The 23,741-nt window shown below is 36.4% G+C and overlaps 1 protein-coding gene across 2 annotated transcripts in view; it reads left to right on the forward strand.

Annotated features, from left to right (window-relative positions):
- The window catches only part of MKLN1 (muskelin 1), a 382,687-nt gene that overhangs the window by 289,411 nt on the left and 69,535 nt on the right, over positions 1-23,741 (forward strand). For both annotated transcript variants that reach the window (XM_043590475.1, XM_043590474.1), the window contains 3 exons: positions 225-290; positions 10,954-11,066; positions 21,332-21,544. In XM_043590475.1, the coding sequence (XP_043446410.1) occupies positions 225-290; positions 10,954-11,066; positions 21,332-21,544 (392 nt within the window). The remainder of the gene's footprint in view (positions 1-224; positions 291-10,953; positions 11,067-21,331; positions 21,545-23,741) is intronic.

The following is a 23,741-nucleotide window of genomic DNA, read 5'->3' on the forward strand; positions in this document are numbered from 1 at the left end:
AAAATAGTTTCCTGTTGCATTAATAGCCTGAAAGAAAGCAGGAAAAGGAGCAAGGTAATTACTGTAAACACAGTTACACTCTTCTTTTGAGTCTTTTTACTGGTTCTTAATATTGAATGAGTAAATGTATTCTTTACACTACTCGTTACAGACTTACGAAGTTAGTCTAGATTTACAGTTATTCTGTGTTATTCTTTTAAAATAAAATATTGTTTCTTCTTCAGGTGATGGAGAAGATAACCGACCAGGAATGAGAGGGGGCCATCAGATGGTTATTGATGTTCAAACAGGTGAGGAATACTTGCAATGGAAAGCAAATTCGTTTAAAAATTACACATTTAGGGGCGCCTGGGTGGCGCAGTCGGTTAAGCGTCCGACTTCAGCCAGGTTACGATCTCACGGTCCGTGAGTTTGAGCCCCGCGTCAGGCTCTGGGCTGATGGCTCAGAGCCTGGAGCCTGCTTCCGATTCTGTGTCTCCCTCTCTCTGCCCCTCCCCCGTTCATGCTCTGTCTCTCTCTGTCCCAAAAATAAATAAATGTTGAAAAAAAAAATTTTTTAAAAAATAAAAAATAAAAAATAAAAATTACACATTTAAAAGTATCAGGTAAGCACGAATGTACTTTTTCCCATCCGTTGCAGAGGTTAAATGTTATCGACCATAACCAAGTTGCAAAGAAAATAGACATTAGCCGTAGCTTTAATATAGACAAGGTAGTGACATATGAGAGAGGAGAGGCTGCTGCACAGAGAACATTAGATAAACTAAAAGAAACGTGTAGCCCTTTGTAGCTCTGTGTGTGTGTGTGTGTGTGTGTGTGTGTGTGTGTGTGTGTGTGTGTGATTGTATATGTTTTTGATTTTCATAGCAAACTGTTGGAGTATTTCTTCTGGCTTTTCAGTGCATTCATATTTTCATGCCATAATATGGGCATTATTGCAATAAAAGAGAATTAAGATCTTTTTTGAGAGAAAGAATATCAAGTTAAGTAGCTTAAGTGTTGGTAGACCCACTAATTGCTTAACATTGTTCACAAGCCTATAAATAATTTGTTTTAGTTATTCTTCTTCGCTGCCTTTTAAATTTTATTCTGTACCTTGGTACTGAAAATTTTCCCTAGGTTTCTACAGCCTAGGACAGCTTAGGTACCATTGTATTTAGAGGTTAATGCTAAAATTATAGTAGATTTCAAATTACCATCTGGAAAAGCAAATAATACCAAGAAGTCAGTGTAATTTTACTTTATTGTTTGGTTTTAGAAAACTTTACTTCAGGGAGTGCCAATATCGATCCACGTAATAAATTAGTTTTACTTTTGCAGTTCTGTTATTGTGTTAAGCTGATTCATAGTGCTTCAGGAATAATTTGTTGATTCACGTCATAAAACAATTAAGTACAAAAGTTATCACAGCATAGGTAATAATCTTCTAGGCATTAGTGTATTTTCACAAATGTTTTGTAAGTAACAAAAGAGAAATGATAACATTTCTCTTAAAATTAACTGCTAGATTTGTATAGTAACCTGTGAGCTGGTTTAGGAGTATTATTGGGGTCTCTGGAAAAGGTTCATTTCAAGGCTTAGGAACTTGCTTTCCTAATCCTAGTCTCTCTCCCCAAATCTCCTCCCTCCTACAGGTACAAGTTTGACTCAGCTGTGGAATCTTAAGTATCTTTTTTCTACCTGAGCATCCAATAAATATACATATGCTTATTTCTTAACCACATGTAACTTTTACATGTATATTCTTTTCTGCCACCATTCTCTGTCCTATTTATAAATGGGCTTTATGGGGGCCCGGGATACTCTTGAAACGACTTTTAGTATTTTTGTCTGTCTTTGTGGAGTTTACTGCGAAGATCCGTTACCATATATATATACGTATATATATGTGTGTGTGTGTGTGTGTATATATATATATATATATATACACACACACACACACATATACGTGTATATATATATACACATACACACACACACACATATATGTATTTTTTTTTAATGTTTATTTATTTTTGAAAGACAGAGACAGAGCGTGAGTGGGGGAAGGGCAGAGAGAGAGGAAGACACAGAATCTGAAGAGGCTCCAGGCTGTGAGCTGTCAGCACAGAGCCCAATGTGGGGCTGGAACCCACGAACCATGAGATCATGACCTGAGCCAAAGCCGGACATTTAACTGACTGAGCCACTCAGGCACCCCGCATTACCATATTTTTTAAGGGTTAATACTTATATTAATTTTTGACATTCTATGGTAAATAGTGTTGAACTAAGTAGTCACAATTTCAAATAAAATTCATTACTTATTCTTAAGTGGTATTCATATTTGAAATAATACTGTTACAAAGTAAACCGTTGCCCACCCCTCCCCTCTCCTTGTGTTTTTCCCAGATTATTTGTTGCTAAATCTGGGGTGTATGAAGAAGAGAGTAGTAGGTGATAAAGTCAGAGAGGTAATGAGGGGCCAGATTGTGTTCAGTCTTTTAGGCCTTTGTTAGCACTTTACCTTTATTCACAGTGAGATGGGAAGGCATTGTTGGACTTTAAGAAGTGGGATGAAATGGGGCACCTGGGTGGCTCAGTCTGCTGAACGTCCAACTTTGGCTCAGGTCGCGATGTCACGGTTCGTGAGTTCGAGCCCCTCATTAGGCTCTCTGCTGTCAGGGCAGATCCTGCTTCAGATCCTCTGTTTACCTTTTTCTCTGCCCCTCCCCACTTCACGCATGCTTGTTTTCCCTCTCTCTTATCAAAAATAAAAATAAACGTTAAAAAAAAAAAGTGTGATGAACTGACTTTACATTTTAACAAGACAAATTGGATTAAGGGCAGAAGCAGAGAGACCTTTTAGGAAGCAGTTGGCTTACCGGAGAATGATAATAGCATTGGCTTACGTCAAAGTGGTAACAGTAATGTTGAGAACTGGTGGAATTTTGGATGTATTTGAAGGTGTCAGTTGACATTATTTGCTGATGGATTGGATGTGAGGTGTGAGACAAAGCAGTGAAGGATGACTGAAGGTTGTGACTTGAGCAATTGGAAAAATAGTGTAGCCATTCCCTAGTTGAGTAAAACAAGTGGATCAAATATGGTAGATTGCTCAGCAACTCAGGTTTAGGCAGGTTAAGTTTGAGATGCCAGTTAGACATCCAAGTAGGTCTGTCAAATACGTAGTTAGATATATTAGTGTGAGGTTCAGTAGACACGTCTGGGCAGAATAATCATTTCCCTCTGTGTATTTACACAGCACATTTTTCATACTATTATTTTTACTACGATTTCCGTATCGTTTTAGAGCTGCTTGAATGTGTGGTATGTATCCCCTGCCTCTCTATGCAGTTTCCCCATCTCTGTCCCCCAGTCTTAATGGTCTTACTGAGAGGGGAATGGCAGACCTCTTGCCTTGGTTAATTTTATGGCCACAAAGCCTGGTCTGGAGGACATGTACACTAAATATTCATTGAATTGAATCAAAATTTTAAAATCCATTTTCCTTCAAGTAGAAAGAAAAATATTTACTTGGAAACTATACTCTGACATTGCTGTAATCCTTGATGAGTAGATTGTGTTATAGTGTCATTTATTATAACAGACTAATATTTTTGTGAGGTGAATTTATGTTGTTATATTCTAATATATTTAACTTTTCTGGTGATTCTGCTTATTCTTGAACATAGACTGTGCTTCCTTAAAGCTGTAGTTATCATTAGTTTAGGATCAACGTAGAAAAATTAAATGTTATGTAGAGCTTCGCATTCTTTAGGGCAACATTTGGTGCTTTCTGAATTTAATTTGGTACAAACCAGAATCTGTGATGTTTTTGGGTTTGTTCTTTATAAATCTTTCTATTTCTGTTATAAAACTATTAATAGCATGATTTACCAAAGTGTTTTCATATACTTTTTTATTTCATAATATATGTACCAGAGCCCTCTTATAACTGCTACCATGAGGTTGACCTTAATCATCCTCAAGAGATTATATTTATTGCAGATCTTTGAAAGAACTTTTTCTAGTCCAGTCTTATTGACATAGCAACCAAGTATAGGCTGAGGTTTGAGTTTGTGAGAAAGGGGTGTATGTGTTAGACATACCTGGGTTTGAATCCTGACTTTTTCTTTGAACGTGAATGAGTTGTAATGATGATAAAAATAGGAATAATAAATTGTTGGGAGAATTAAATAATATATATAATGTATATATTATTTATACAGTATGTATTTTTATGTGCAACATAGTAATATACAATATATACTGATTGGTTCTGACGAGAGAATTCTATGCAAGTCTAGAGACCTTTCTTTTTGTTTGTGTTTTTGACAGAATCTTACAGTAGAAATATTTTAAAACAACTAAAACCTTTTGAAAAATAATTTAAAACAACTTGAAAGGCAGTCTTAAGGAAAAAAAAAATAACTTACCCATAATCCCACGTTCTAACTAACCAATGTTATTTCAGTATAATTTGTTTCATCTTTTATTTTTTTTAATTTTTTTTTTTTAACGTTTATTTATTTTTGAGACAGAGAGAGAGAGACAGAGCATGAACGGAGGAGGGTCAGAGAGAGGGAGACACAGAATCTGAAACAGGCTCCAGGCTCTGAGCTGTCAGCACAGAGCCCGACACGTGGCTCGAACTCACGGACCGTGAGATCATGACCTGAGCTGAAGCCGGCCGCTCAACTGACTGAGCCACCCAGGCGCCCCTTGTTTCATCTTTTATATACATTGTCATGGATGTTTTAGAAAGAAAGGGAAATCATAAATACACTTCTAAGATTTTTAGAAAATTTAAGAATTTTGCTCATAAGGATTAAGTAGAAAGTTTAGTAGGAAAGAATGACTTTCCCCAAATAGTTTAAAGAACCTAGAAGTTTTACGTTTATAAAGTTGATGCCAAAGTAGTAAAATGTAGTTTAGAGACACCCAGTCACTGTTTTAAGTATGCATTTTAAAGATCTCCAGGGCAAGAGCTCTTTACCTGGTGAAGATATATACAAAATTTTGTCTGTATGTACATTTTTCTGAGAGAATCCATGAATTCAGATCATCAAAAGCCTCTTTTTTTTTTTTTTTTAAAGTTTATATATTTATTTTCAGAGAAAGAGAGGGAGAGGACATTCCAAGCAGGCTCCTCTCTGTCAGTAGAGAGACTGACGTGGGGCTTGATCTCACGAACCATAGCATCATGACCTGAGCCAAAATCAAGAACCAGATGCTTGACCAACTGAGCCACCCAGGTGCCCCGAGATTATCAAAAGAACCTTAACTCAAAAAGTTAAGAACACTTTCACTACAGTAAAACTTCATAAAGTTCATTTCAACTTCCTTAAAGTGGCTTGTATTTCAAAGCAATTAGTGCTTCCCAGTGTTTCATGTGTCTCATTTTCTTAAATATTAAAAATATAATGGTGCCTAAATTTTCTTTTTTTTTCCACTTTATAGTTTTTTTTTTTTTCATTTTGCTACAGCTCTAAGGATGGAGTAATTATTTAGAAAAAGTACTTGATGGCATACATTTTACTATTTAATTTCAGAGCTTTCTACCATCCTAAGCAAATTCTATCATTTCTACTGTGGTAGAGAAGAAATATGGTATTTTGTCCTACTGCCCTATTTGTCCTATTTTGAATGTGGATGTCAGTTTTATTGACTATAATCCCTATACCTGGTACCTCTCTACTTCAGTTCTTCAACTCTGAATTATGTTTCAGCTCTGGGTAAAATAACGCACATTTATAGAGAGAAATGGCATGTCTGTTCTGTTTCAGTGTAGAAGTCTGAAAGACTTCTGAAGAAGTCAGATGAAAATTTAAATATCCATTGTACCAGGCAGTTCTTTACTGTGGAACTCTCATTGAATTTTGAGAACCTGCAGTGCCGTGCAGCCTTTTTTCCTCTCTCAGGAATAGGTTGTAAGACTCAGGCAAAGTCCTGGTATTTGATATCTACAAAAGAAATTAAAGGGGTGTTGCTTGTCACTTGGTGGAGCCCTTTTGTGGAAATCTGAACCTTTGACTATTCTATACTAATTATATGAAAGTTCGTTTGTTCTTCCTTCCCTCTCTCCCTCCCTCCCTCTTTTTCTTTCTCTCTTCCTCCCTCCACCCTTCCTTTTTTCTTTTTTCTTTTCTTTCTTTCCACAGTGCCATATATAGATTTTCCTTAAATTCCTTAAAGAAACTTTTGAAGGAAATAGGTGAATATGAGTTTTAGTTGTGAATTACAAATACATTCATTTGGCCATATTTCTTTAGCTATGTCATGAGTGTTTTTTCTTTTATACAGTTACCAGAAAAGAATTCTGGAAATCCAGCCTTTAAAAAAATTTTTTTTAATGTTTATTTATTTTTGAGAGAGACAGAGAGAGAGAGAGAGAGAGAGACAGAGACAGAGACAGAGCCAGAGTATGAGCAGGGGAGGGGCAGAGAGAGAGAGAGGGAGACACAGAATCTGAAGCAGGCTCCAGGCTTTGAGCTGTTAGCACAGAGCCTGATACGGGGCTCGAACCCATGGACTGGACCATGAGATCATGACCTAAGCTGAAGTTGGATGCTCAACTGACTGAGCCACCCAGACACCCTGGAAATCCAGCCTTAATTAAGGATACAAAATATATTCAAATATATATACTGAAAATACAGCCTTTTAGCAGGGAAAGTGTATGTTGAATTTAACCAAAGGATCAGTCTCAAGATAGTTTTGTAATTATAGCTATAGTAAGAATATGGTTCTATTTAAAAAGGGAGGCAGATAAATCCAGTTGATAATTTGTTGGGTCATGAGAGTTCAAGGGAACGGCTAAAGAAGACAAGGTTGAAGACTATGTAAAACAGCTTTCCCCTTCTCATGTATTCCTCTCTTCAAAATTTTCAAGTTAATTTAAGGTCTTACTAACTGCGTTTTCAGAAGGATTAAACTCTTGAATTAAATGCCCTGACAGGGTTTCATTTTTATCTTGACTATAAATTTGTGTTTCTTAAAACTTTTTTTTAATTTCATTTGTTTTTCTCATTGTCTATATTATTAATTGAACTAAGAATTAAAGTAACTTCCTTTACTATCGTGTTAACTCTTCTCCTAACTTCTCCTTTTTGGCACATAAATTTTATTTAAGGTTGGGCCCATGCTATGTGAGTGTATGTGTATTCCATACAGTTTCAAAGTGGAAGCATGGATCTAATTACGAAAATAGTGTGCCATCTTGTGGAGGATTTTTCAGACAGTAAAGTCAGATTTACCCAGAAGAATTAGTAGGAGGATAGGTACTGCAGTCGGGCTCATAAGATAAAAAGCCTGCCTCTTTGTGCAGAATGGTGTTAAGACACTGATGTGTTAACATTTCTACCTTATTTTTAGTGTAAATAAGATGTGTATACGAGTACTGCTAGTAGTAAGTAACTATAGGGTTTATTTAGTACTGGTGCCAAAAAGATTTGTGCTTAAGAATGTGGTTGAATTTTAGTTTTTGTGGCCTCAGTAACAACAGATTGATTGATCATTGATTCAGTCTCTTAGAATGAAATTGGTTTGACATCTTGAACTTAGGCCGTTATTGGTCACTTTACTTCCAATCCCTCTCTTTTGCTGGCTTCTCCTTCTTGATCAAGTCCTATCATGCTTCACGTTCAGAATTGGCCTAGTTGCACGTCTGCTTAGGATCTTCTGAAGCTACTGTATGGTCTGTGGAGTTGAGTTCGGAGCCTTTATGTTGTTATTTAACCCCTTCCACGATCTGGCCACTACCTGTCTTTTTAACCTTTTGTGTTCTTTTAAATCGAATAGTGCGTTTATTCATCACACAGTGTTAACCACTTTGCATGCATTATTTAATTTAACTCTCACAGTAGCTTTATAAACTGGGTGCTGTGTGCTGTTTTGGATGTAAGGAGACCGACAGTGGTAGAGCTTTAATTCTGAGATCTGCCTGACTTTAGAATCCATGTGCTTTAAAATACTTCTCATGTGTTTTTCTGTCTCTGTACCTTTGTTATACTTTTTACTCTGCTTGAAAAGTTCTCCTCTCTGTTTCCCATTCTGCCACCAAAGCCATCTTCTGATGGATAGGTCACATGCCACTGCCACCATGAAACCTTTCCTGAGTCCCTTCCACCAGGTACACTCTCTTCCCTCTTTTGAACTCCCCATGGTGCTTTTTACCTTTCTTATGGCACTTAGGCTGCCCTGCGTTATGGTGACTTATGTGCCTGTTTTATATATATATATATATATATTTTTTTTTTTTTTTAATGTTTATTTGAGAGAGAGCACGTGCTAGTGTGAGCAGGGGGGAGGGGCAGAGAGAGAGGGAGACAGGATCCCAAGCAAGATCCTCTGCGTGCTGGGAGAAATGGATAGCCACAATAGCCTGTGCTCCTTTAAGAAAAAAATATAGAGAAAGAGCTGCTGCTTGAGGAGGACTGTACTGCCCAGGGATGTACGTGAATTGTTACATAACCTATAAGCATGAGACTGGACCCCGTTGCGAATAATGTTTTTTCTGTTTCCTTCTCCCTACAGTTCTCTCCAGTGATTTCTGTAATCTTTAAAAGTTTTTGATACCCTTTACTCATTAATTAATACTTTTGCTCGTGTTTATTTCTAGATAATATTTCATCTCTGAATGATTTAAATGATGAGATGATTTAATTAAAAATTTGTCATGCATTTCATTCAGGTATGTCAAAAGGTCCTGCTTCCATCCGACTCATTCAATTTTACTATTAAACTTCAACTGGGACTACAAAGCATTCACAGACAAGAATGACATCTTGGATTAATTCCATTGGGATGCTTGCTCTCTGCCAGATTTTATTTTGCTCAGCTATCAATGAGGCTGTTGTGGAAATGTGGGTTTTCTTTGCTGTGAGAATTTATGCGTACAAAGAGACCTGCTTTTCAGAAAGAACATTGAGAACCCAGAGCCCAAGAGGAAGGGTTATTAAAGTTAATGAACCAGGGTAACCTTATCCAAAGGGTACCCAGAAACACTATAAAACAAAAGGTCAATTGCTATTGCTATTTTAGTTATATATCGCCTCCCTCTCCTGGCCTCAGAATTTATCAGGGTTAATTGCATTTACAGTGAAGCTTTGGCAAATAATTTTTAAGGCAGATGAAAATTCTTTAATTTTTTTATTCTTGTAAAACTTGAAGTATCTGGGCATCACCGCATGTCATTTGGGAAACAGAATGTTACTTAACTAATGAAAATGGATTGTTGTATAGTTCTGAGATATTATTTTTTAACAGTTTAAAATAATTGCCACTATTTCACGTTTGTACAGAGCCAGAGTGTTCTAGGTACTGAGTTAGACATGAAATCAGATACAATAATGCTGTTTTTATTGCATCTGTGGCACTTAGTAACCACAGAGGATTTGTTATTTTTGTGCATGTCTTAGACGTAAAAATGCTGTTCATGCTTGATAGCCTTCAGAATGTTTTTGTGTAACTTACATCTGAAGAACTATACCACAACACTGAGAGGTTTGTAAGTGAAAAAACTAAGACCCAGGGAGATTCTGTGGCCTGTACTTGATTTGACTACCCAGTTAGCACTAGAACTCGGTCCTGTCCCAATGGTATGTTCCTACCCAGAAGCATTGTTTTGATTTCCCTAGCTTCTTGGGGCATAGAATGGGGCATTTCACTTAGAAAATTCACTTAGGGTTTGAAATTATATGAAAATATGATAAAAATTTCTTAGACAAAAGCCTAGCTCTGTGAGTGGCAAGAATTTTCTTAATGGTGTCACAGTATTTCGAAGTGCACTTTGAATTGTAACCCTTCATGGTAGGACATAACTTAGATGCCAGCCTCCACATATGTAGGCCTAGGGCGTGTCAGTTAGGTAGTAGGTGGTTTTATAGTGGTCCTGTATGTCTTATTTAACTTTTTAAAAAAGGGGGGTACCTGGCTGGCTCAGTTGGTAGAGCATGTGACTCTTGACCTTGGGGTGGTGACTTTGAGCCCCATGTTGGCATAGAGTTTACTTAAAAAAAAAGGAAAGAAATGCCATAACTTAAAAATATAAATAAATAAATTGGTGGGACTTGTGTAACAAGTAGACAGAGTCATTTAAAAGGGGGTTATATTTGAAGAAAAGAAAGGCACTATTATAAAGAAGGATGTGGATGGGACATGGTGTTATGCGTAAAGATTTTCACTACCCACTGGGCAAGAAATCTGTTTTGTTGCAGTGCAGCAGTCCATGGGTATAATAGACATTTCAGAGTTAAAAGAAACCAAGTTCTCAAGATACCTAGAATGACTTAAAGGTTGATTTCTGAGGAGTTACCCCTACCATTGTATATTTGGAAGAAATTTCCCCATTTTCCATTGGAATGCCAAGGCTGTACATCACCTTATTCTTAAGGTGTCTAACTAACTCACAGCTAGTTTTAACCATTGTTTTTGATATTGCGATAGAGGGAAATAGTTTTAATGTGAAGGGTTGTTTGTTTGTTTGTTTCCAGAAGTCGCGAGATGTCTTTATGTTGCATTTTAGGCCATCTTTTCCCTTAGGGTTCCTTTTTTTTTTTTTAACGATGTGAAGCTGCATTGCTAAGAAACTGCCAAATGTGAACTTTCCACAGCCTAACACAGAGAGTCCTAAACTGGCTGCACATCAGATTCACCCTGGAAACTTTAAAAAATGCAGACTCTTCTTACCCACTGAAGACCTATGAAATCAGAATCTTGAGGATGTCTCTTAGTTATTTGTACTTTTATAAGTCTCTCGAAATGGTGGTCCTACAGCAGCCTTTCCATATACCCATGTTTAGGAGATACTAGTCTAGGGTATATTTTGGAATGCCATCCATTTACAAATTTCATTTTTAAGTTTATTTAGATATGCCTTAAATGATCTTAGAAACAAAGGCTAGATCTGGGTGCCTTTACTTAAATTTTATCGTTAAGTTTTTTTTATACATATTTTTCTAATTTTCATAGAGACCGTTTATTTGTTTGGTGGCTGGGATGGAACTCAAGATCTTGCTGACTTCTGGGCGTACAGTGTGAAGGAGAACCAGTGGACATGTATCTCTAGAGACACTGAGAAAGAGGCAAGTTCTCAGACTTTTCATCCATCTGTATTATGATAGGGGTGTGGGTGTACACTTCCTTTTCCAGATGATTTGTAGTCCTTTCTCATGTCTGTCCACAGTAGTAGCAGAAGAATTCGTGGTGAACAGGTGAACTTCTATACCTGGTTCTTCAACTACTGGTATATGAACAAATCTATTTCATAGGGATAAATAGAAATGAGTATTGAATATAATATAGTTTTTAACTATGTTAGCCTGGAAATGTAACTGTGTATTGATCTTTTTTCTCATGTCTCTGTCACCTCTACTCTTACTTTGAGCATTCGTCTTATTTTAATTTCCTCTGGAAAAATATGCTTTTAATGTCCTTGCTTTTTCACTATTTTGGCCCCTTATTATTTGACTATATATATCAGTTTTCACAAATGATGTATATTTTATTCTTAACTAAAATTGTATTCATGTGTGTGTTGATACATACATACATAAAGCATTTTCTTAGTGAATACGATGGCTTGGATTTACAGCTTTGGATTAAAGAAGTGCATAATTATACACTAGTATAAAGCAAATGTTAATTCATTTATTTTTTCCAAATCTTTATAGAAATCTTAAAAGTATTTATTTTTGAGAGAGAGTATTTATATTTTGAGAGACCGAGTACAAGAGGGGGAGGGGAAGGGAGAGAGGAAGACACCGAATCGGAAGCAGGCTCCAGGCTCCATGCTGTGAGCACAGAGCCTGACACAGGGCTCAAACCCACGAGCTGTGAGATCATGACCCGAGCCAAAGTCCAATGCTCAACCAACTGAGCCACCCAGGTGCCCCTAGAATTTTTTATCGTACCTTCCCATCTAAGCTGTTTCAGATTATGAGGTGACAAATAAACTTAACAAAATGGTAGGAGCTGAAAATGAAAAGTGAGGGGAAAAGACCTAATTCAAAATCCACTCCTATTAATCCAGGATGGCCATTTTAGAATGATTTGGTGCTATGCCTTTAATTCTAGGAAATTGGATTCCTGCTTACTTGGGGTGTTCATTGATTAATTTGAGTAGTTTTTATCTTTTCAAAGCTATCTAAAAATTCTGATTTCTGTTTGTTTTCCCATAAAAATATATAAAAATGGTCTTTGTCTTTCAGTATTAAAGTACTGTTTTCTGAAGTCATTATTTCTATCTTCAACAAAAATAAAGAGTGATCTAAAAAAATTCCTAATTTATTTTTCTTAAACTATTTTAAATCCAAGTTGATTGCATCTGTAATTATTCTTGCAGTACTAAGTCTAGGGTTCATCCTGAAATCCTCCTTCTTCATCATTGAATGTGCCTAATTGGTGCGTAAGTTCCAAGAGTTCTAGCACCCAGTATTGCATTTCATATGTCTTCCTCTCTACTCCTTTTGACACTAATTCCAACATTATGGTTTCTTTCTTAAACTTTTGCTTCCAATAGATGAAAAGTTAATGCTGGAGAAAAGCACGGGAAGATAAATGCAAAATCAGGAGAGTGGCTCTTTTGGCAAAAGATGGGTTAGTTCACAGGGAGCCTTAAAGGTCATATTAATGTTCTACTTTTGAAGCTGGGCATGAGTATTACTTTTATATTATTTATATATGTTATAAACAATATTTGGAATGCAATTAATAAATATTTAAAACTAATACTGGAAAAATATAGAATTTATTTTGATGAGAATACTTTGTTTCTGTTATTTTGAAGTCAGTAGAGATAAGTGATGACCCATTACTGGAGTTCAGATTTATTATAGTTTATTATTGTTTTCTTCATATAGATGCTGAAAAACCTTTTGTTGATCTATGAAGTAAATAGTAATGGTATATGGCTGTAGCATAAATATTCATATTCATTTCTTCCAAAATTAAACAGTTAGTTAGTATTTCGTATATCTAATTTTATTTTCTGTACCAGTGAGTACAAGTTATTGTTTGATGATACCTCGAGACATGTGGTTTAAAAGTATGATGTACAGTAAAGAAGCAGTATTAATTTAATTCATTTTAATTTACTTAAATATGTATCTAATAACACATTTAGGAGATTGAAAGATAATAGAATGGTTCACCTCCTAGAATAATTATTTTAAATGTTCATTTAGATATGCAAGTAAGTTTTTATAAAGGTTTAAAAAAATATATTTTTCTTTAGTTTTGCATTTCTAAAGTTTCTTTAATGTCAGGCTTTGTGGAAGACAGCTAGATTCTCCTATCTGCTTCTCTGTTTGGTCCCTTGTGACATGTTGTTTTCTGTGAAATACATGAAGAATATTGGACCTCACATAGATACGTTTCTGGAAAGGAGAATAGTATTTTAATAGCCTTTTCAGATACTTGCACATGGTCTTTTTTGATCTGGTCTCATATCCCAAATTGACAAGTGGTTGTTTTGTTAAAAGTGATTGATTGCATTATAGACTCAAACCATATCAGCTAATATTTTCTGTTACATTAAAATCCATTGTTCTATCTGCTCTTTGAGTGGATCTTTTACCCATGCATGGTTTTTTTTACCCATGTATCAACCACTTGAAAATTACTAGTTTCCTGAGTTCTGCACATCTTCCAAATGTTGACATTTTATTATACAATACCCAAAATCCCCCATCTTTGTTAACATCCCTATCAGTTTCATTAGAAAACTCTTTTAAGTATCACAAGTGGCAGATAGAAGTCAAGATCACAGTGGCAGATAAAAGTTTTAAAAAATTCTAATTTTGCTTAAAAACAAATTTTAAAATTTTATTTGCTTTATTTTTTTAAATAAAATTTATTGTCAAATGTCTAACATACAGTGTGTAAAGTGTGCTCTTTACAGAGGGCGGTAGATTCCCATGGTTCGTCGCTTACATACAGCACCTAGTGCTCATCCCGGCAAGTGCCCTCCTCAATGCCCATCACCCACTTTCCCCTCTCCCCCACGCCCTCATCAACCTTCAGCTTATTCTCTGTATTTAAGAGTCTCTTATGGTTTGCCTCCCTCCCTCTCTGTTTGTAACTATTTTTTTCCCCTTCCCTTCCCTTCCTCCATGGTCTTAAGTTTCTCAGGATCCACATATAAGTGAAAACATATGATACCTGTTTTTCTCTGACTGACTTCACTCAACATAATACCTTCCAGCTCCATCCTCGTTGCTGCAAATGGCAGGATTTCATCCTTTCTCATTGCCAAGTAGTATTCCATTGTATATATAAACCACATCTTCTTTATCCATTCATTAGTAGATGGGCATTTGGCCTCTTTCCATACTTTGGCTATTGTTGAAAGTGCTGTTATGAACATTGGGGTACACGTGCCCCTATGCATCAGCATTCCTGTATCCTTTGGATAAATTCCTAGTAGTGCTATTGTTGGGTTGTAGGGTAGTTCTATTTTTAATTTTTTGAGGAACCTCCATACTGTTTTCCAGAGTGGCTGCAACAGTTTGCATTCCCACTGACAGTGCAGGAGGGTTCCCTTTTCTCCACATCCTTGCCAGCTTCTGTTGTTTCCTAAGTTGTTAATTTTAGCCACTCTGACTGATGTGAGGTGGTATCTCAGTGTGGTTTTGATTTGTATTTCCCTGATGATGAGTGACGTTGAGCGTCTTTTCATGTGTCTGTTGGCCATCTGGATGTCTTCTTTGGAAAAGTGTCTATTTGTGTCTTCTGGCCATTTCTTCACTGGATTATTTGTTTTTCGGGTGTTGAGTTTGTTAAATTCTTTATAGATTTTGGATACCAACCCTTTATCCAATATGTCATTTGTGAATATCTTTTCCCATTCCGTCGGTTGCCTTTTAGTTTTGTTGATTGTTTCCTTTGCAGTGCACAAGCTTTTTATCTTCAGGAGGTACCAATAGTTCATTTTTGTTTTTAATTCCCTTGCCTTTGGAGATGTGTTGAGCAAGAAATTGCTGCAGCTGAGATCGAGGTTGTTGCCTGCTTTCTCCTCTAGGGTTTTGATGGTTTCCTGTCTCACATTGAGGTCTTTCATCCATTTTGAGTTTATTTTTGTGTATCGTGTAAGAAAGTGGTCTAGTTTCATTCTTCTGCATGTTGCTGTCCAGTTCTCCCAGCACCATTTGCTAAAGAGACCGTCTTTTTTCCATTGGACACTCTTTCCTTAAATTTGCTTTTAATGGGGCCCTTGGGTGGCTCAGTCGATTAAGTGTATCCAACTCTTGATTTCAGCTCAAATCTTGATCTCAGGATCATGAGTTCAAGCCCCATGTTGGCTCTGTGCTGGGCATGAAGCCTATTTAAAATGTTTTTAATAATAAAAGTCATTAAAATTAATTTTTAATAATTTTTAAAATTAATAATATGTATTTTTAAAATTTTTAATAAAATTTGCTTTTATCATTGGGTACAAATTTTGTCTGTTTTCCTTCAAAATGACATACTTCATTTTTCAGAAAATGCCTGTCATAGCCATAATGTCTGGATAACCATATTTGGATTGTTAATTTTCTTTCAAGTGAATATAGTGTTCCATGGAGAAAGCAACTAGGTCAGCTTGTAACTCAGTCACATAAGGTACATTTCCTGGAAATAACCACCGCGTGTCAGGTAGCACTGTTTTACGGTTTTCTTTTGTTTTTTAAGTATGGGTTTGTTTGTTTGTTTGTTTGTTTGTTTTTAAGTTTATTTATTTTGAGAGAGAGCAAAGGAGGGGCAGAAAGATAAGGAAAGAGAGAAAATCCCAAGCAGGCTCTGCACTGCAGTGTGGAGCCCAGCGCAGGGCTCAAAGCCACAAACCATGAGAGCCGAAATCAAGAGTCAGATGCTTAACTGACTAAGCCACCCAGGTGCCCCTGTTTTATAGTTTTCTAAATCTCTTTAATGTTCAGCTTAACAGAAGGCAGCTGGATTCATATCTGCTTCTGTATCCAATCTGTGATTATATCAGAAGTTGTGTAGCCTCTGGAAAGTTTCATGGACACTCAAAAGATAATAAGAGTGAAAGGACAAAATTCTTACCCTTAGTGGTGGTATTAAACAAACAAACAAACAAACAAAGAAAACTGTGTGGACTCCCTGAAGTATCTTGGAAACCCCAGAATGCACTGAGAACTGCTGCTTTAATTTAATCCACAGACCCTTTTTAGATATAGACACTAGTCATGTAATACCTCAGTAATGTCCTTTATATGTGTCCCACTGTCACTCCCAACCCCCATCCCTGACCAAGACTCAGTTCATGATCATGCATTCATTTCAGTGTCATGTTTCTTGAGTCTCCTTTAGTCTGGAATAGTTCCTCAACCTTTCCTTATCTTTCTAGACCTTGACATTTTTGAAGAACACATAGTAATTATTTTGTAGACTGTCACTCAGTTGCTTTGTCTCTTCTTTCCTTGGGATTGGATTTAGGTTGAGCATTTTTAGCAGGAATACCATGTGGATGACATTGGGTAGCCCTTAGTATATCCTGTCAGGAGGCGCATTGTGTCAGCTTGTCTGGTACCTTCGATCACTTGTTTAAGGAGAGTGCCCTCCAGGGGCGCCTGGGTGGCGCAGTCGGTTAAGCGTCCGACTTCAGCCAGGTCACGATCTCGCGGTCCGTGAGTTCGAGCCCCGCGTCGGGCTCTGGGCTGATGGCTCAGAGCCTGGAGCCTGTTTCCGATTCTGTGTCTCCTTCTCTCTCTGACCCTCCCCCGTTCATGCTCTGTCTCTCTCTGTCCCCCAAAAAATAAATAAACGTTGAAAAAAATATATTAAAAAAAAAAAAAAAAAGGAGAGTGCCCTCCAGATTTTTCCCCCTCTATAATTAATATGTAATTTGTGAGGAGACATCTTGAGATTATGAAAATACCCTATTACTCATCAAACTTTCACCTTTAGCATCTATTGATGAAACTACTAAAGCTTTATCCAAAGTGATTATACCATTTTATATTCCTGCCAGAAATGTATGAAAGTTCTGGTTGCTCCCCTATCTTCTTTCCCCATTGAATTGCTTTGGCGTGTTTGTCAAAAATCAATTGATCATATAAGTATATGTCTCTTTTTGAATCCTCTAGCCTGCTCCATTTTCTTTTGGTCTGCTCATATACCATTATGACACTTCTTGAGATCAGGTAATACAAGACCTCTTTATTCTTCTTTTTAAAAATTATTTTGTGGGGCACCTGGGTGGCTCAGTTGGTTAAGCATCCGACTTCGGCTCAGGTCATGATCTCATGGTTCATTAGTTTGAGTCCCACATCAGGCTCTGTGCTGACAGTTCAGAGCCTGGAGCCTGCTTCAGATTCTGCGTCTCCCTCTCTCTCTTTCCGTTTCCCGCTCGTACTGTCTCTCTCTCTTTCAAAAATAAATTAACATTAAAAAACAATAATAATTAAAAATAATAATAAATAAATAAACAAAAATTGTTTTGAGGAGTTCCTGGGTGGCTCAGTCAGTTAAGCATCTGACTCTTGATTTCTGCTCAGGTCATGATCTCACTGGTTCATGAGATCACGCCTGGTGTTGGGTTCTACACTGACAGTGTGGAACCTGCTTGGGATTCTCTCTTCCCCTCTCACTCTGCCCCTCCCCCCTCCAAAAGAAATAAATAAACTTTAAAAAAAAATTATTTTGATTCTTCTAGGTCTTTTACATTCCATATAAATTTTAGAATAATGTCAATTTCTAAAACTGTTGGGATTATGATTGAGAATGCAATGTCTATAAATCAGTTTGCTGAGAATTGATGTCTTAATAATATTAGATCTTCTAATCCATGAGCATAGTTAAATTAAATCTCCATTTATTCCAGTCTTCATTATTTGTCAGCACTCTTGGAGTTTTTAGGTTAGAGGTCTTGAATATTTTTATTAGATTGATCCCAGTGTATTTTGTTTTTTCATGCTATTGTAAATGGAGCTTAAAATTGTTTTTATCTTTTTGCTTCCTGCTAATATATTTTTTTACTATTGCCTTTATATCATGACACTTCTAAATTCATTTATTATTTCTCTTTGTTGATTTCTTAAGATGTTTCAACAGTTTTGTCATCTATGAATAGAGACAATTTTCTTTCTTCCTTTTTGCTCTTTTTTTTCTGTTTCTAACCTTTTTTTTTAATGCCTTATTGCACTGATTTGGACTTCTCATATGGTGTTAAATAGAGCAAGTGAGACTAGACATCCTTATCTTGTTTCAGATTCTCGCAGGACAACGTTCATAATTTCACTGTTAAGTGAAAGATTAGGGGCTTCTGGGTGGCTCAGTCGGTTGAGTGTACAACTCTTGATTTCAGCTCAGGTGGTAATCTCACAGTCATGGGATTGAGCCCTGCCTTGGGCTCCGTGCTGGGTGTGGAGCTTGCTTGAGATTCTCTCCCTCTCTCTCTCTGTCTCTCTCATGCATGCACCTGAGCGCTCACTCTTTCTAAAAAAATTTAAAAAGTGAAGAATTAGATTTAGGATTTCATGCATTCTTACCAGATTGAAGACATTCCTTTCTATTCCTAGTTTTCTATGAGTTTCTTCATAAATGTCTGTTGAATTTCATCAGATGCTTTTTCTATATAGATAAGATCGTATTTTTTCCCTTTAATTCTGTTAATGTGGTGAATTACCTTGATCAGTTTTCAAATGTAAAATTAACTTTGCATTCCTGAAATAAACCCCCGTTAGTTAAGGAATATCCTTTTTATATATTGCTGCATTTTATTTGATAATATTTTGTTAAAGATTAGTTTTGTGTCTGTTCATGAGTTATACTGGTTGGTGTTGCCTGTAAATTATTTTTCCTCTTTCTCCTTTGTAGTATTATTGTTAATTGGTTTTAGTGTTCTCTTATCCTCATAAAATAAGTTAGGAATATTATTTCTTGTGTTTGATAAAATCTACCTGTATACATATCTAGGACTGGCATTTTATTTGTGGGAAGATTCTATTTTAAAAAAACCCTCAATGTTTATTTATTTATTTTGAGAGAGAGAGCAGGGTAGGGGCAGAGGGAGAGGGAGAACAGGGAATCCCAAGCATGCTCCACACTGCCAACACAGAGCCTGATGTGGGGCTCAAACCCACAAACTGTGAGGTCATGACCCGCGCTGAAACCAAGAGTGGCTTAAAAGACTGAGCCACCCAGGTGTCGCTATGGGAAGTTTTTAAATTATGAAATCAAGTTTTCAGTAGATATAGTGACTTCAGATTTTCTCTTTTATCTCATGTCAATTTTGGTAAGTTTACAGTTTTTCAAGGAATATGTCCGATTTTTATCAACATTGTCAGATTTTACCTAGGTTTTTTCATAATGGTCCCTTATTTTCTTTTTAACTTCTAGTGAGCCTGTAAGTTATGTTCCTGCTTTCATTTCTCATATTTGGCAATTTGTGTTTTCTCTTCGTTTTTAAAAAATTAGTCTTGCTAGTGGTTTATAATTCTAATCTTTAAGGAAACCAACTTTGTTAATTATCTCAATTTTTTTGTCTGTTTTCTATTCTCTTGGTTCCTATTTTTTATTTCCATTTTTCTTCATATTAAGAGTATAATTTACTCATTTGAATAGCAGTTAGGCTAATTAAGCTGAAGCAGGAAGTTCTGTTACCTCCCCTAATAAAATTTCAAATTTCACATTCTAGAATATATGGCATAGATTTATTATGCATTACCCTATCTTTGTTTTTGAGATTAACTAGGGAGAAAATTCTTTCAAAAAATAATATTTCCACCTTATCTGCTGGAGATTTTCTTTGGCAAAAATCTTTAAAAATAAGTTTTAAAATAGTATTTAGTATGAATACTAAAGTGCAGATTCAAATCAACTTAACATTTAGATTCATTAAACTAATGTCAAATTATTCTTCCTGCCTAATATCTTTATTCATTTAATCTAAATAACAGTGCTAGAATGCTCTTTTTATAATACTGCTTTTTTAATGTTCTATCCTGCTCTAGAAACCCATGATAGTCCTTTACTGCCTGTGAGGTTATATCCAGTCTCCTCTGTCAGTCATTCACCAGGCTTCTATTTCTGCATTACTCTTCAACTCTTATTTCTGCAGTAGGAATTCTCCATCTCAGCCATACCCACACACATTGTATTCAGTCTATTTTTGCTTTTGTTTCTCTTATCTTGTGGAAAACTAATCTAGAAGAGTGGAAAGAACACAGTTTTTGGTTCTAGTTACACTGAAGCTTAGATTCTCTGTCTTCCTAGTTCTGTTACACTGAACAGATTACTTAGAATCTATGAAATGGTAATATTTCCTTATAGAGTTATGTGGATTGAATGAAATATACATAGACATGTCGTAATTAGTATACATAGAATTTAGGACATATTTAACAAATATTAAATCTCTCCTTTTCCCCTTTCAACTAATCAAATCCTGCCCAATTTAAGTTCTTTTTTTTCCATGAACTCTGTTTTGTTTATGCTGCAATATATTTTTTTTGCCTTTTATTCAGTCCTGTGATACAAATGATCTCAACTAAATAATTTTTGTTGATAATATAGTGTTATTCATACTGTTTCCCTCATTGTGTTATTTGTCCGAGCGGAAGTGTCCGTTTTATATAATGTAAAGTATGGATGAAGAAGTCAGAGATTTGGATTTTTATTCTGGTGCTGTCACTAGTTTACTAGTCTTCAGGATACCTTTTCTCTTTGGGTTATGTTTCCTCATCTTTAAAAGGAGATTATTGGGGCGCCTGGGTGGCGCAGTCGGTTAAGCATCTGACTTCAGCCAGGTCACGATCTCGCGGTCCGTGAGTTCGAGCCGCGTCAGGCTCTGGGCTGATGGCTCAGAGCCTGGAGCCTGTTTCCGATTCTGTGTCTCCCTCTCTCTCTGCCCCTCCCCCGTTCATGCTCTGTCTCTCTCTGTCCCAAAAATAAATAAACGTTGGAAAAAAAAATTTTTAAAGGAGATTATTAAACTAGAGATCTTTTTAAGGTTCCTTCCAGTTACGAAATTCAGCAATTCTAGGTATTCTTGGGGTGTCTGTTTTGTGCTAGATTCGGATGAGAAATTGTAATGAGAAATATTTTAAAAGACCAATTGTGTCTTTAGATTAACATGTCCTAGAGAATAGAGTTCTGTGCACAAATGACTACAGTGCAGTGAGTATATCACAGAAGCCGTATGAGTGTTATAAGCAGAGTGCCATGTGCAGAATAGTTCATCTCATCTTTCCTGGTAGATTTTAAGCATTTCTGTGGTAAGATCTAACTGTGTATTGGACTTATATTGCAAACCTTTCAATAAAAGTCAACAAAAAATAACATTTAATTTTACTTTTTGTTATTTGGTCTTTGAGTATTTTTCTTTTTTCTTGTTTTGCTCTCACAGAATGGTCCTAGCGCCAGATCATGTCATAAGATGTGCATTGACATTCAGCGAAGGCAAATCTACACATTGGGGCGTTATTTGGATTCCTCTGTGAGGAACAGCAAATCTCTGAAAAGTGACTTCTATCGTTATGACATTGACACAAACACATGGATGTTACTCAGTGAGGACACTGCTGCTGACGGAGGGCCAAAATTGGTGTTTGATCATCAGGTTTGGTGCACTGATAAATATATGGTGGAACTAATTAGTGCTCAATAACTCTTGCTCTTAGAGTTTATTTCGCATGTTATGCTGTGTTGTCTATTAGTGATTTCCTATATAAATACCTATAATAGATAATAAAAGTAACTATTGTTTCAGTAGGTATAAAGTTAGTTAAAATTTTTTTGCTCGGGGCGCCTGGGTGGCTCAGTCGGTTGAGCATCCGACTTCGGCTCAGGTCACGATCTCGCGGTCCGTGAGTTCGAGCCCCGTGTCGGGCTCTGTGCTGATGGCTCAGAGCCTGGAACCTGCTTCCGATTCTATGTCTCCCTCTCTCTCTGCCCCTCCCCCGTTCATGCTCTGTCTCTCTCTGTCTCAAAAATAAATAAACGTTAAAAAAAAAATAAATTTAAAAAATAAATAAAATTTTTTTCTCTTGTTTGATGCAAGATAAAATACTAATATCAGAACAAGTGTTAATTTATAAAAACTTTATAGAGTAGATGGAGCAGTACATATTAGGAAAACAAATTTTGATTTTATAATAAACAGTCATAACTCATAACAGTAACAGCTTACACTTTTAAAACTTCTGCATTCCTGGAAGAAATTTAAAATTATTTTATAATGAGTTTGAGAATTTGAAATCCAGAGCTTTTCTTCCAATTGGAGTGAAATATATTTACTTTTGTATATAATCATAAAGCAGATAGGAATTTGACATATACTAGATGAAGTTTAAACTGAGCACCAATAAGGGGTGCCTGAGTGGCTCAGTCAGTTAAGCATCGACTTCGGCTCAGGTCATGATCTCATGGTCTGTGAGTTCGAGCCCCACATCGGGCTCTGTGCTGACAGCTCAGAGCCTGGAGCCTGCTTCGGATTCTGTGTTTCCTTCTCTCTCTGCCCCTCCCTTGCTCACACTCTCTCTGTCTCACAAAAAATAAACATTTAAAAAGGTGCCTGGGTGGCTCAGTCAGTTAAGTATCCGACTTCGGCTCAGGTCATGATCTCACAGTTGGTGAGTTCGACCCCTGTATCGGGCTCTGTGCTGTCAGCTCAGAGCCTGGAGCCTGCCCTGGATTCTATGTCTCCCTCTCTCTCTCTCCCTCTCCCGCTCCCGCTCATGCTCTGCCTCCTCTGCCTCTCAAAAATAAATAAATGTTAAACAACAACAACAACAAAACAACAACAAAATTTAAACTGAACAACAGTAGAAATCACATAATGGTGTTATAAACTAGAAGACTACACACAGTGATCTGTAAACCTTTTTAATATTAAAAATTTAATATGCTCATCATTATCCCCATCAATGTCATTGTCACTGTTATCTGTTTTTACATATTTAGTGTATATCAGTTTAGGTCAGTACCCAAAACAATAACCAGTAACAATTCTGTAGGCAGTTTTACTTGGCTCACCCCATATCCAACGGGTTTTTTGTAGTATGAGGGAGAAAAGACTTTTTAAAACTCTGTAGCACTGCATTGATGAACATAGTATTATCTAGTACTTGAGAAATCATAGGTGGTGCTAAGATTATCACAGAATTTAGCTTAGGCCTAATATCTTATCTAGGAATTAAAACCCCAGTCTTTATTTTCTTTGGAGGTTTTTGTTAATTCTTTGCCTTTAAACTATTCTACTGACATACTTATAATAACAAGTAGTTTTTATAGGAGAATGGTAAGGAAAAGAGGAGTGGGTTTTATGCCTACCAAGTGAGTAGTGGGTAGAAAATCAAAATGTTAGTCTTCAGAGTATTCCCCAGATTGAATTTAGAACTTCTGCTGGCTCTACATAACTGAACTCTGCAAAGCTCTGCACTTCCCTGCTGACACCTTCAGTGTTGCTCATGTGGAAAATAAATACTCCAAAAAATGTTAGGCTGGTTCCAATCTTTTAAAAACAGAGCATCAGCAGATAACACTGTTAGGGAAACCATTTATTTTCTTCCAACTGGTTACAAATTTCTTTTACAAAAGATGCTTATGTCTTTCTTTTTATAGATTGAAAAAAGAATAGCTCAGGGGTAGTCTGAGTGGAGCACATTTATTGTCCTTGTGTGTGACCTTGGTTTGTCTTGACTTTAATACAATTGAATGTTCTTTGGAAGCTAGGTTCTGTTACATGATGCTTGATTTTCATCTGATTAGATGTAATAGAAGAACACTAGGGGTGAAGAAACCAGGATTTCATCAAT

The sequence above is a fragment of the Prionailurus bengalensis genome, chromosome A2, assembly GCF_016509475.1.
Source record: "Prionailurus bengalensis isolate Pbe53 chromosome A2, Fcat_Pben_1.1_paternal_pri, whole genome shotgun sequence".
NCBI lineage: Eukaryota > Metazoa > Chordata > Mammalia > Carnivora > Felidae > Prionailurus > Prionailurus bengalensis.